The 14489-nt window shown below is 38.9% G+C and overlaps 1 protein-coding gene across 9 annotated transcripts in view; it reads left to right on the top strand.

The window, feature by feature from the left end:
- LOC133477130 (nuclear factor 1 X-type-like) overlaps positions 1-14489 on the top strand; it is a 178787-nt gene that overhangs the window by 32227 nt on the left and 132071 nt on the right. For 7 of the 9 annotated variants that reach the window (XM_061771527.1, XM_061771520.1, XM_061771518.1 and 4 more), the window contains exon 1: positions 5653-5791. The exons of the other annotated variants lie outside the window; for them this stretch is intronic. In XM_061771527.1, the coding sequence (XP_061627511.1) occupies positions 5789-5791 (3 nt within the window). In that variant the 5' untranslated portion in view covers positions 5653-5788. Of the gene's footprint in view, positions 1-5652; positions 5792-14489 lie in introns of those variants that run through there. 9 annotated transcript variants of the gene reach the window in all.

Here is a 14489-nt window from a genome sequence, read left to right as displayed (position 1 = left end):
CAACCAAGATCACTTTTTGACTGAGGGGAGTAGTTGTAGAACTTGTACCGTTCATCATTAAGACGCTTTGTGTATCCAAATAACGTAGGCCGAAAGATTAGAAACGGTGGCGTTCTACAACATTGGAACCAGATAAACATGAACGGCAAAACTGGATATCATTAAATAGAAGGGAATACACCTTTATTTGCCCATTTAGCTCATTGTTAGCCTGGGGAAATGTTTTGCTATACACCCTTTCTTCTTCTTTTTTTACATAGATACATTGTTTATTGTGTATTGTTTGTTAGATTGGCCTGATATCATCTTTTGCAATAATATATATATATATATATATATATATATATATAAAGCACGTAAAATGATCTAAACTTTTGATTTTTTTGGGCAAATTTGTGATTTCCTAAAATTGTAATTCAAATGCTTTTGTTACCCGGAATAATGTGAAATTTGAATGCTGACTAACTGGATCCACAGTGTGGGGGAAAATTAGTCGTCTGCTGTCCAGGCCAGCACGTTTCCCTTCAACAATTAATTATAAAAAATTATAAAGCCAGTTTAACACCATGAAAATCCATATATTGGTCTTATCTACATGACTTTTTTGGCCAGTACATAATACAATAATTTAAGAACAAAAATAATTGTGTGTTCCCATTGGTCTTCTTGTCTCGTCCCTGTCAGATTTTAGGAGAAGGTAGAAGTTCAAGCCCAACTAACAACTAAATGCTACCTCTTCAACATTATCCAAGAGAAATGAAGACATCAAGAAGTACAAATTTAGTACATATGATATAATATAGGCCTCATTTCTAGGTATGTACTCATAATTACCACCCAAAAGTCTTATACAAATGTACATATGCAGTATACAGTACATGCTGTATATCTCTCTCCCCCTGTACCTTATAGTGACCCTTTTGCAGCATATTTTTATACATTTTTTTTTTTTAAAGCTGGTTTATATTTGGACATTGCTTTAATTCCTCACGCGAACTGTTGCACAGTTCACACCACTAACTGACAGACAAAACCAAATCTTTTCGTGGTTGTGCATATGTTTAACGTTTGAAATTTGCGTTGAGCTCGCAAATAGTAATCATCGTCATAATCATAATAATCCCCATTCTGAAAGCGAATTTGCACGTTTCCCACTCGTTGTTTGTTTTGTTTTTGTTGCGTTTTTGTTTTCTTTTTTGGGGGGCGGGTCGCTTCTCGCTGGACTGTAATGACCTCTTGTCGTTGTTTGGCCGAGCCTCAGCACAACATTGTCAAATTGTTCCAAGGAACATGCAGTAGAGCTGGTGGAGCGGTTTTTCATCTGGTCCAATAGTTTTCAAACTTTTTGGACACCAAAGTACCACTTAAAAAAAATACTCAACTCTCCAAGTGCCAATGTAATGACCAACATAAAAAATAAATAAATAAAAAAATAAAAACAGCAAAAGTTGTCAACAGGTTGTTTCCATAGCTACAAGCTTGAATGGAATGCGTCTAATTGTGTGACGTGTTGTGAATGTTGTAGATTTGAATGGGATTTGATCCAGTGGTCTTCTGCCACACTTTTCGCAATCACTGCACCAGTCAGTCAGTCTTTGGCTTTGTTAATGACGTCAATGTCCCCCCACACACACTTTGCATTTAACATGCTTAATATTGAAACCTTGCATCAAATATGACACCTAGATACGTAGTATATTTAAATTTTATTTTATTTTCATCTGTATCACCTCGTGCGTATGCTTAACGATAGTTTAGTCAAACCATATTTCAAGCATGTTCAATTCCTTGTCGATATATATATATATATATATATATATATAGAACATTTGCAACTCTTAGAATTTGTCGCTGGTGGGCAGTTTAGTGCTGCATGCGTGCGAGTTCGTGTGCTCTCGCGGCCTTAAACTTCAAGTCAGCCTGATTCAGCTTCCACTTGCACGTCTTTTCTTTTCTTTTCTTTCTTTATTTCTTTTTTGTCTTGCAAAAGAGGCAATCTTTTTCATTGCTTGATTTTGCTCTCATTCAAGCTTTGTTCCTGTTGCACAAAGCCCAGCAACAAATAAAGCAAAAAAAAAAAAAAAAAAAAAGAAACGAGTCACGCGCTGGAAACACGTGGCATCATGGCGATCGAGGCACCATACATTATAATAATAATAATAATAATTTATTATTATTATTATATAAGCCACAATTGTGTCTTCAATGTTGCATTAATGATTCTGGTTTTGTGTTTTAATGAACAAAAGCATTTTCCCCCCCTGACGCAAAGATGTGAGATTTTTTTTTTTCCATTTTTTAAAAAACTTTTTCTTTATTGCGGTTGAATAATATATATATATATTATATTATATATATATTATATATATATATATATATATATATATATTATTCAACCGCAATAAAGAAAAAGTTTTAAAATAAAATAAATGGAAAATATATATATATATATATATATATATATATATATATATTTTTTTTTCAACCGCAATTATATTATATATTATATATATATATATATATATATATATATATATATATATAATTCAACCGCAATAAAGACAAAGTTATATATATATATATATATAACTATATATATATATATACATATATTATTTTTTTTTACTACAAACGTATTTTAAACGTGGTATATTTCATTGTATTTATTTTATTCCATATTACTATAATGTCAGTGAGCATTTTAATGGAATATTTTGCCAAAGAAAACTATGACTTTTGCTGTTTAATTCTCTTTTTATCTAAACTCGAGAGCTCAATTAACTATAACAATTAAAATATAGATGGGTTCATCTTTGTAAAAACGGGGGAGGGGGAAAGTATGTTGGGCCTTCACTGACACAGACAAAAGTGTTTGTTTTCTAAATCAAATTGGACATTATTAATTAATAATTACATATATATATATATATATATATATATATATATATATATATATATATATAATTTATAATTTACGTTTAGAGAGGCACTTTGGTGTGTATAAACTGGTAATTCTTCTAACAGGTGAATATCCATGTAGCAGCTTTCATCACCCAGGGTCTGCAAAAACATAAAATGGCGCAATTATCATCATCATCATAATAATATTGTACTTCTTTCAAAGCACGTTTTTAGTTAATCAAATCGATATTTGTTTAGGAAATTGATTTGGCTTTGAATTAAATGTACACGCAGTAGTGACTTCAACGAATTCAGAGTCTGTTGAGGATATTAACTAAGTTAATCAATCACACTCCTCTGTAGTGTTTATCTTTTAAAATAGAATTCATTTATTAAAAAAATAAAAAAAACAGCCTAAATTGATTTTGGAGGAAATATCGTACATTCACAAACGCACAACAAAAACAATACATAGTTACACGTGTTATTATCGTAAAAATGAAATGTGCAAATTGAATATTTTAAAGATTCGTTTAAAAAAGAAAAAAAGGGTCAACAAACAAGAAATCAAAATGGAATTGCACAGCCATTATTCGTCATTTTTCAAAAAATTCATTTGTCTCTTCCTATGACGTCCTTATGAAGGAATATTTGAAGTGTGTTAAATCACATTTTTATAAACATAAATCATTCGTGCGCGTGCGTGTGTTGGGGTCGTGGGGGGGCTCCTCACACGTCATCCTGCTGTACTTCCAACACTTAAACAATCCAAATGAGGCCATATAAACAACCCCCCCCCCCCCCACCCTCCCTCCCCCAAAAAGAATTAATTTAAAAATATATAAAGAAATCACAAATTCGATCGGACGATGAATAATTGACGCGACCAAATGTGAGAGGAGGCCATCGGTGAATTATTGATGAGCCGTCATATTGCAGGAATGTCTGCTGGAAATAAGACGGATAACGACACGCACACAAACACACACGCACACGCACACACTCGATTTCTAATGTGCACAAATCAGAATTAGAGCTGCAGCCTGCATTTTGCGTGGCCAGTTAAACTATGTTGCAAGTGACAACACAAATGCAGCACATTATTTCAATTTCTGAAAGAATAAAAAAATAAAAAATAAAAAATAAAAAACACACCTAACAGGTTTTGTGGATATGTAGTACATGTGTTGTTTATGATTTGTTCATTAATCAGTTCAGTCAATTCGTTTGTGATTGGAAGTTTTTTTGTTTTGTTTTTTACTCTGAAGTGTTGAGATGAAAAGGGGCTTTGGATTGGACACTTGTAAAAAAAATTTTTTTTTTAGGGCAACTTTTGGTCAAAATCAAGTTTACGGTTTCATTCTAATTTCTTTCACACAGGAACTTCGCAAAAATGACAAAAACACTACCGTTCAGAAGTCTGGGGTCAGACAATTTCGTGTTTTCCATGAAAACACAATCCAGATATTATTAATGTGGTTTAAAGAGGTGTTTTTCTTAATTTAAAAAACACAAAAAAATTTTGAACGTTACATGCAATTCAGAGCAATACTAAATTCTTTTGGTGCATGTGACGAATCAAACCTAACTAAATTTGATCATCCACATGTTATTTGCATAAGCATCTAACATAAGAAACAGAGACGATATTAATATGAAATAGCTAAAACATTTGACTCTGGACCCCAATAAACTCTGTTCGACCCGCACCCCGACGTTTGGAAACCCCTGGCTGTATGTAGATGAGCCAACTTTTCTTTGCGCACTTTTGCCTCCTGGTTGCGCCACGCACGCACACGCGCCCGCGCCCGCGCGCTCGTTCACGCGGGGCGGGAGGGTTCCTAATCCCCGCCGGTGCTCCTAATGCTCCTAAAGCCGCAGCTGCTCGCCGTGGCCGCAAAGTCCGCGCAGCTTTTATTCATAATTCAGCTTTAAAAACAAAAACCAACCAAACAAACAAACAAACAACAACAACAACACTTTTGCAGCTCCCATTTAGCGCGCGCAAAGTCCGCGAACGTGCGTGTGCGTGGTGGATGCTCGTTTTGGGTTTGTTTTGAACGCGGGCGAGTGGAGAGAGCCAATATTACGCATGCACCGAGCTTTTTTTTTTTAACGCACCGAGTTGAGATTCGGTAGCCGCTCTTTCATCTTGAATAGGGGAGGTGGTGAGGGAACAAGGGTGACCCCCACCACCACACTCTAGTCGACGTGCAACTGCGCGTGAGGATCCACGCACACCGAGCGAGCGAGCGCGAGAGAGAGAGAGAGAGAGAGAGAGAGAAAGAGAGAGAGAGAGAGAGAGGTGCGAGTCTAAAAACAGATCGAGCGAGCGCACGACGCGCGAAGCGGCCAACACTTCTCACTTACTTTTATTTCTTAATGTATTTTTTTTTGGAAGTAGTCAGATAGAAAAGAGCACAAAGGGACTCCGACTTACCGTGCATCCCGTCCGCCTTGTGTTGGTCGACTTTTTTTTTTTTTTTTTTTTTTTTTTTTGGGTGAAGCGGAGCGATCTGCAGCCCAAGTTTGGCCGCAGAAGGACGCACGCGCGACCGCATCTCGCAGCATGGCCGAGCGGCGTTAAAAGCCTCGAAAAGAAATCGGGAAAAAAGAGCTTTTCCCCCGCTCGTCTTTTTTTTTTTTTCTTTCTCTCCCGCCATCTCGCAGAGTGGACTCACTTTTTGAGAGTGTCTGAAGGTCTGGTGGGTTTTTGTGTGTGTGTGCGCGCGCGTGTGTGTGTGTGTGTGTGTGGAGGTTTCCGGCAACAGCCAAGAGAGCAAGTCTTCCTCCCTCTCTCACTTTTTTTTTTTTTTTTTTTTTTGGAAGCTGAAGTTTTAAAGGAAAATGGGGCATTGAGAGTGTTGGCAGATCTCCCTGCGCTATAATGGTACGTGCTGTGTAACTCAATAGTTTGCCTTTGTTGGCTGCGTGTGTGTGTGTGTGTGTATGTGTTTGTGTGTGTGAGAGAGAGAGAGAGAGAGAGAGAGAGAGAGAGAATGTGAACATTAGATTAAACGTTGCAGTTTGGCGGCGTTTGTGCTTTTTGGACGCAGGCCCGTGCACACACCTGAGTATGTGTGTTATTAAATATTAAATGAGCGGTTGTTGGACGTATTCTTTTAATTCCTGCTTTCGTAAATCATCCAAAGGCCAGGCTATAAATTGTGGGCAAAGATCCAACAATTGGACGAATGTTTATTATTGAATATGTAATATTGAATCTTTTTTTTTTTTCCCTACAGTTCCTTTTTTAATTTTTATTTTTTTCAATTTTGAACTGCTTGACAGGCCGGATAAAATGCTCCAATAAGCCGTGCGTGGCCCACGGCCTGCAGGTTTCCCACCATCTGCTTTAACATGTGAAAATGTGATGATCATTTTGCGTGTGTGTGATATGCTCGACTTGTTTGCACAAGTGAGCCACTCAAAGCTATAAAAAGATGCAGCTTGCAAGCATGCAGAGCGATTCATGAAGATCTTCGCTATCATGATCAAGATATGTTTTTTGTTTTTTTGTTTTTGTTTTGTTAATCTCTACGACTTAATTTGTGTACTTGACGACAGCGGAGGTGAGCCACATAGAGAGTCTTTGTAAACCCCCCCCAAACAAGTGTTTTATTAGCCCGAAGAGGATGTGAACTCACCAATGTCGACCTATATGCAAATTAGGCAAACCTTGTCCAGACTGATTTAAATTTTTTATTTGTATTTCTTTTATTTGCTGCAGCAATCCCAATGAGGTTTTAGTTTTGCTTCACGTTCAGTAAAATGCATGCTAGGAGATCAAGATTAAAGAGCGATAGCAGCAAGAAAATGAGAAATAAAAGGAAAATGATGAATGACATCTTTTAGCTTTTGATTGACATTTCAGATTTTTGTCTTCATTTTTTAAAAATGTATTTTTATTTTTTGGGGGAGGGGGGGGGGTAATTGTTTAGCCAGGAACGCCTTTGAGATTAAAAAATATATATATATATCGTTTACAAGAGTGTCCTGGATTTAAAAAAAAAAATGTCTCATTTTGGATTAATAGTACAAAAATCAAAATTTGGAGATTAAAAAAATTGCATTGGACAGTAACAATAAATTTATCTCTTATATGATTGATAGGATTATAACCATAATCTAATATAATATATCCCGGTAATATGTCCTGTTTTTGGTGTAATACTAATATTAATGTAACACAGTAAAATGATGGGCAATAATTATAATTTGGATGTTTATCATAGACCAAAACATACCAATAGCTGTTGAGATAATGTGTAAAAAAAAGTTTAAAAAAAACAAAAACGTTAGTATATTTCTTTTGGATTGTATTCTCCACGAGGCCTCATCTCGTGCGATGACTTCCTTTTTCTAAAGCGGCGGCGATTCCCAACCAGGCTGCTGTGGCAAATGATCCGATTTCACTTGTTTTGTCAGAAAATGATTTACTTACGACATATAATGTACCGTATCGTGTTTCCCAGATTCCCTTGTGACTTGCAAAGCAATCACTTGGTGCCGCTTCTGTTATTTCCTCCTCCAGTGCCAGCGACGTATAGTGTCAGACAGAACACTTAAATTTCTCTTCCACTAGGGGGCAGAAGGTCAAATTAACCTGTTGCCAGTCGTACAACAGAGTAAGTCAGGACAGATTTCACACTCAGTGAGTCATTTTGTGAGTAAATGTAGACAAGACGAGAATCATTGATATTTCAGTAGTCGTAGTTTTTCTCACATTTTTCCTTTGGCGTGCTGCGAGATTTTCCAAATGCAGAGTGGGTGCGTTCTTATAAGCGTACGTTGCCATATCTGGTGCCCTTGTGTGGTGGCGTCACCAAAACGCTTAAACGGCGTTAAGCCCTTAGAACACGTGTCAAACTCAAAGCCCGGGGACCAGATCTGGCGCGCCACGTCATTTAATGTGGCCCGCGAAAGCAAATCATGCGCGTTTCTTGCGAAAATATAAAAATTGCAAATTGTCTTAACCTTTAATAACATTGAGAATTGCGAGCCTTTTCGTTAGCAGTCCCCCTTTTAAAATAAACTCAATAATAGTTGAACAGTTTTCATTAGCGTCTGATTTCAAAATTAGTCATCCATCAATTTGTTGTGTATTTGTAATAATGTGAGGCGATCGTATATTTACAGTGGGGCTGCAACCAGTGATTATTTTATTGATTAAACCATCGGTTATTTTTTCGATTAATCGATGAGTATTAAATCATATTTTTTAAATTTCCATCCCTTAAACAGGAAATTAGTTCAAATTAGTTCAAAATGACGCGGCACGGTGGCCGACTGGTTAGAGCGTCAGCCTCACAGTTCTGAGGTGCGGGGTTCAATCCCCGTCCCCGCCTGTGTGGAGTTTGCATGTTCTCCCCGTGCCTGCGTGGGTTTTCTCCGGGCACTCCGGTTTCCTCCCACATCCCAAAAACATGCATTAATTGGAGACTCTAAATTGCCCGTAGGCATGACTGTGAGTGCGAATGGTTGTTAGTTTCTATGTGCCCTGCGATTGGCTGGCAACCAGTTCAGGGTGTACCCCGCCTCCTGCCCGATGACAGCTGGGATAGGCTCCAGCACGCCCGCGACCCTACTGAGGAGAAGCGGCTCAGAAAATGGATGGATGGATGGATAGTTCAAAATGCCCAAACATAAAAATGATTATGATTCATTTGCTGGTTTGGTCCGTAACACGTTGGAAAAAAATGTTAGTCATTATTTTCTCAAGTAAAAGCAGATTTTTGCAAATGTATCATTTTGAAAAACACAAAGATAGTAAGTCTGCTTTCACGAAGGACTACAGAAATTGGAGAATATTTTCTGTTGAGAGGCTGAAATCTTGATAGTTTGGACAATTTTAAGTTAAATTCATGGTTCTCTAAACCATGAATCGATTATAAAATCGTCAGCTATTTTGATAATCGATTAGTTCTCAATTAATCGATTAGTTTTCAATTAATCGATGAATTGTTGCACTTCTAATTTGCAGTTTCGGATTTGCTCTGAGGGAAACCATAACTACGATGTGGCCTGCGACCAAAATGAGTTTGTCACCTTAGAAGCTTACTGATCTGAACTCCAGTATTTGGAATTTCCCCAGTAAAAATGTATGTGAAATCTTTACAGAGACGCGATTGAATGCTGACCGATTCCCATGTTAAATTTCAGTATCAAATCCGACCCGTTGCGTGCCCAGCTGGTGTTGCATACCAGAACATCCACACCAGCAGCTGCAGGCATCTCCAAATTAGTGATTTGTAACATCATCCCTCCAATTATCCTTCATTGCGGCTTAAGGTTAACACTTGATTAGACATCGGTGTGTCGTTGGCGGCGGACGAGATCTCGCTCCCTCTGCTTGTGTTTTCATTGTGCCATGATCATTTCGCAGTCTGTGGTTGTCGAGAAGCAACGTCTCAGCCAAGTGGAGGCAAAGACGTTGGCGGCTACCAGCCTGGGAAGGGGGCCGGGGGCACGCCACCTCCATTATTCAAATGTTATTATTATATTTAATGACGTGCTGATTTGTTCAATCGTCCTACGTGCGTTGTAACGCGACTCCATGCTTCCTGTCCGTTGCCGTTAACTGGGCAAAAAGGATAACCACAAAAAACACCCTCGACGACACAAAGGGACGATTGTACCCGCCCCGACCGCGTCGTTAAAAGCGCTCGCAGGCCTGGGAGCGAGTGTGGTTTGGCTCGCCTAAAATGCCACAACACGGACACGTTGGGAAGTTAAGGCGCTGAACAAACTGAACTCAACGTTGCAGCCTGGAATGTTCCATGTCAAACAAATTGAAAAAGCAACACAAAAAAAACAAAAGAAAGACGCTCTTTAAACCTTTGGTCTTGTGTAGGGTTACACATTTGATTCTCAAGAAATTCATAGGAAATGAGACGAGAAGTTGTGATGTTTGGCCAGCAAGATGAGGATCACTGCACGCTCACAAACCACCAACGTACTCAACATCAATGGCGGCGACGCAACCCACTAATATAGCTGACATGCGTCAGTAATACACACACACACACACACACAGTGAGAAAATGCAAATTTGTTTGGGCAGGAACATGCAATATTTTGCAATAAAATGCAATATACTACCACAAAAACATTTTCTTGTAATGAAAATGTTATAATTTACCATGACAACAATGTCTTAAAAAAAGTCAAATTCTGCAATGAAAACATTTTATTTTGGCATGACAATGCAACTAGACTTTATACCGATCGGATCGGCTTGCTCGGTAACGGCCGATAATTTGCATTTTATGATGATCGGCTTTGTCATAATTCGCCGATCCGATCAATGACATCATTGATCAGTTCCACAAAAGACATTTACTCTGCGTCGCCATCGTGTACAGTAAATTTGAAACCAAAAGCTAGTTTATTTTTACCCTTGTCGCTTTTGACGTAGTACTGTAAATCTATCTGAGCGCCAATAAAGTTATTTTAAAAAGCATGTTGGCGGTGTGGGACAGACAACACGTCTGAGGCGGACAACACGTAATGCCCGGATCAGACTACAAGACAAATTTGGTCTTTCACGATTGCACTGTCAAACTACATTCAAGGATTGCTTGAGATATGGTCACGTACTTTTAATACGATACGGCTCGCAAGCAGGCAGCAAAACGTTATGTGGCCGAGCAAGCTAGTGCTAGCCCTAACGGTTGTACGTAAACATGCCGGCGTTCTGTCAAATCATGCTCTAAAGTTTTAGTGTGTGTGAAGAAATTTAATTACAATAATTGAATTACAGTAAGTTAGCACCCATTATTTCCGTCATGTTGTAATGTTGGTTTGACCTTTCTGATTAGAATACATGACCTGTCGAGAGAATATTTTTGAAGATACTTTGTATACCGTACACAAGTATATACAGTAAATGAACATGTCATTTAAATAGACACATTGCCCCATCTTGTGATCGGATCAGTTATCGTTTTTTTTTGTTTTTTTTTTAACTCTGTAATCGGCCTAAAAAATCCTGATCGTGTAAAGCAGAGGTATCAAACAAATTTTTGTCACGGGCCACATCGTAATTATGGCTTCTCTCTGAGGGCCGTCAAGACTGTGAACCCATATAAAAGAATTATCACCTCATATAATTACATGACAAATTTATGAATAAATACTTTTAAAATCAGAAGCCTATAAAGCATTTTTCAACTAGTACATTCCTTTTCAAAGGGGGGTTGGTAACAAAAAATGCTTGCGATATCTCAACGTTATTACAATAGAACACAATTAGCAATTTTGGTTTTGCTTTCGCAGGCCACATAAAATGATGTGGCGGGCCAGGTCTGGCCCCCGGGCCACCAGTTTGACACCTGTGGTGTAAAGCCTAGAAATGACATGAATTTTGCTTTAAAACAATGTTATATTTTCCCAGAAAAATGCTTCCCACGAAAACATTTTTGCCAAATTGTAATTTAGCATGTCGAAGCTATAATTTCCCCCACTTGAGCTATATTTTTCAATGAAAATGATCTATTTTGGCATGACAATACTAGAATTTTCCATGAAATATGCAATATTTTGCCCGCACGAATACATTTTATTTCACCACGACAAGGCAATATGTCACGAAAATGCGATTATTTTGTCACAACCACGTAACATTTTGGCATAACAATACAAAATTTTCCATGAAGGTGCTACATTTTGCCTGAAAAATGTGTGGTTTGGCCCACGCAACGGTGTGGATTAGGCTGCCTTGGGAAGTGAGTCCAGCGAAACTGGAAGTTATCTGGTGTGCAGAGGTGGCGTAGAGTGTGAGCAGCGTGGCAGCAAAAATGTTGCAGCCTGGAACCTTCCGCGCTACAATTGGCACGCCATTATCTAAAGGCACCGTTTACGGACGAGCCTGTCGAGCAAGATCACGATAGTTTACAGGCGGGGTGCCTGCCTGAGCTGATGTTCAGGTGTGTCACAATGTGTGCGAACTTGTTTCCCTCGCACTTCAGTGAAAATGTTATCTGCTTAACTTTCAGGAAAAGCTCGCGCACCTGCGCTCCCATCCGCTTGAATTTCCCTTTGTTGTGTTGCCATTGTCCTCATTTGACACTCGCGAAGCGAAGCCGCTGACTTAGGTCTTGCCACTGCTATAAAATGTTGTATAGTAGTAAATAACACAAAAAAATGAAGTCATTGATTTTGTTGGGAACTTGAGGTCATCCAGTAACGCATGATCCACAAATATTGCTGCCATGCATCATGAGAACCTTGATATTGAGTCTTCAAATGCCATATTTTAAATGACAATGTTATACGTCCGTCCATTCGATTTTCTATGCCGCCTATGCTCACAAGGGTTGCGGACAAGCTGGCGCCCATGCCAGCTGATTTTGGGCAAGAGGCGGGGTACACCGTGGACCGGTTGCCAGCCAATTGCAGGGCAGAAAATGTTATAATTACCATCTGAATGCAGTATTTTGCCCCCCCCAAAAAAGTCATATATTTAGTAACGGCTACGTTAACCATGAAAACATTATGCATTGCCACATAAATGAATTATTTGGTCACCAAAATTTGACATGCAATAAAAAAAATGCTACATTTAGAAATAAAGTTATAAATTGCCACTTAAATGCATTTTTTTGTGGACACAAACATCATACTTAGCGATGCAAATGCTAAGTTTCACCACACAAACTGTATATATTGCAAAAATAAAAAATTTGGCCACCAAAAATATCATATACAGCCATGAAAACAATATGCATTGCCACATAAATGCATTATTTAGCCACAAAAATCTGTTATCATTGAACATGCAACATTTAGGCATTAAGATGTTATATGTTGCCCCACAAATTCATCATTTTTAGCAATAATTCTTCATTTAGCTATGAAAATACATTACCACTTAAATGCATCATCTGGCCACAAAAATAGTGATAAAGTGATATAAGGTTGCCCACCCAACCCCCCCCCCCCCAAAAAAAAAAAAAAACTGAGAGAGAGAGATTATATCTAAGCAATCACAATTCCGGCACATTATATTTTTGTGCGATCAAGTTCATTAACAGTGTTTTTTCTGCTAATTGCAGTAGTTCTGCTATATGAAGAGGTTTTGCTGTACTTTGCTGTGACCTCCATGACCCTCAAGCGTAGTGAAATCATGAAGGCCCACTCATCCATCCATCCATCCATCCCTCCATCCCTCATTTCCCAATGTCAGTTTCTCATCTTCTTTCTCACCCCCCTCAATCTCCTCTTGAGACGTCAGTGTGAAAAATAGTATTTTTCCAACATATCTCCCGAGGTTGCTTTGGCAGGCGCTCACACGGCGGCCGTGTCTGCCTTTCATACAGCCCCCCTTGCACTCGCTGGAACAGATCGCCGGTGACGCCCGCCCACCCGGCCTTCCGCCCGCCCGGTGTCTTTTGAAGAGGTTGCCATCTCTCGCAGGTTGGCTGGACTCTCTTTTTTTGCATCCCATCCTCCAACGTCTCCTTCATTTTTTTTAACCTGTACCTTAAACATGGGCGATTTCTGCTCACGGCTAACAAATCAGGCTCATAAAAACCAATTTCAACAGCTTGTGGTTGAATTGCTTGCAGAATGAAGGCGTGTGTGTTCCCCAGCAAGTACGTGATGCGTTGATATGTTGCCATTCATGCGCTTTCAAATGGAGCCATGTGAGAACAAATTCCACCACCGGGGCCCTTCATACAATGCTCTGCAGAGGCGTGTGTTTGAGTGTGCAAGTGTGTGTGTGTGAGCAGTTTTTGGGAGATGTCACCTCCCAAAAATTTGGCCATATGGTGGTGAGCACATATAATAGCGACCGAGGAGGAGGGCTGGCGAGAAATAACGTCAAAACTAAGCGCGTCTTTTGTTACACTTTATATAAAAAAAAAAATTATAATAAAAATAAAACTTTGATCAGATGGCTGAGGAAAAAAAAAAACAATCATACAAAATCCAAATCGCATCCCCCTGCATATTTGTGGAGTGGGAAAATGTGTCTCAATTAACACATTTGCATGGGGCGATGATGGCGGACTCCAAATAGGTCACTGACTCAATCTCCCGCCTCCGAATCCTCCTCCTAAAATGTTAATTAAGGAGGGCTTTGAGATTTTTCTGCTCAGGGCTGGCCATATGGGCCTGGCATATGTTTTATATATATATATATATATATATATATATACACACACACACACACACACACACACACACATATATATATATATATATATATATATATATATATATATATATACACACACACACACACACACACAGTGCAATTTATAATTCATACAGCGCTGCGGGAGGGAGTGTTTGGGGGCCTGGAGTTTTTCTTTTTTTTTGGGGGGGGGGGGGCTTACTACAAAGGGGAGTGAGTATGTTCGGGCCTCCCAAGTGGCAGGTAGCGAGTTTAGCCTATTTATTAGCTTCATGTTATCGACGGTTTCACAATGGGATCAACACCTGTTTCTCTGGCGGATGACTTAAAAGAGCATTAGAATGGCTCTGTGCTGCTTGCGCAATAGGAAATGAATGGAAAGCATCTATTGTGTTTTCAGTCATAGTACGTGACGCTCAATTAAAATGGAGTCTGTGTTGAACCTCGT

Source organism: Phyllopteryx taeniolatus, chromosome 4 (assembly GCF_024500385.1).
Source record: "Phyllopteryx taeniolatus isolate TA_2022b chromosome 4, UOR_Ptae_1.2, whole genome shotgun sequence".
Classification (NCBI taxonomy): domain Eukaryota; kingdom Metazoa; phylum Chordata; class Actinopteri; order Syngnathiformes; family Syngnathidae; genus Phyllopteryx; species Phyllopteryx taeniolatus.
The sequence above is the reverse complement of the archived record's forward strand: the minus strand, read 5'-3'. Positions and strand labels throughout refer to the sequence as shown.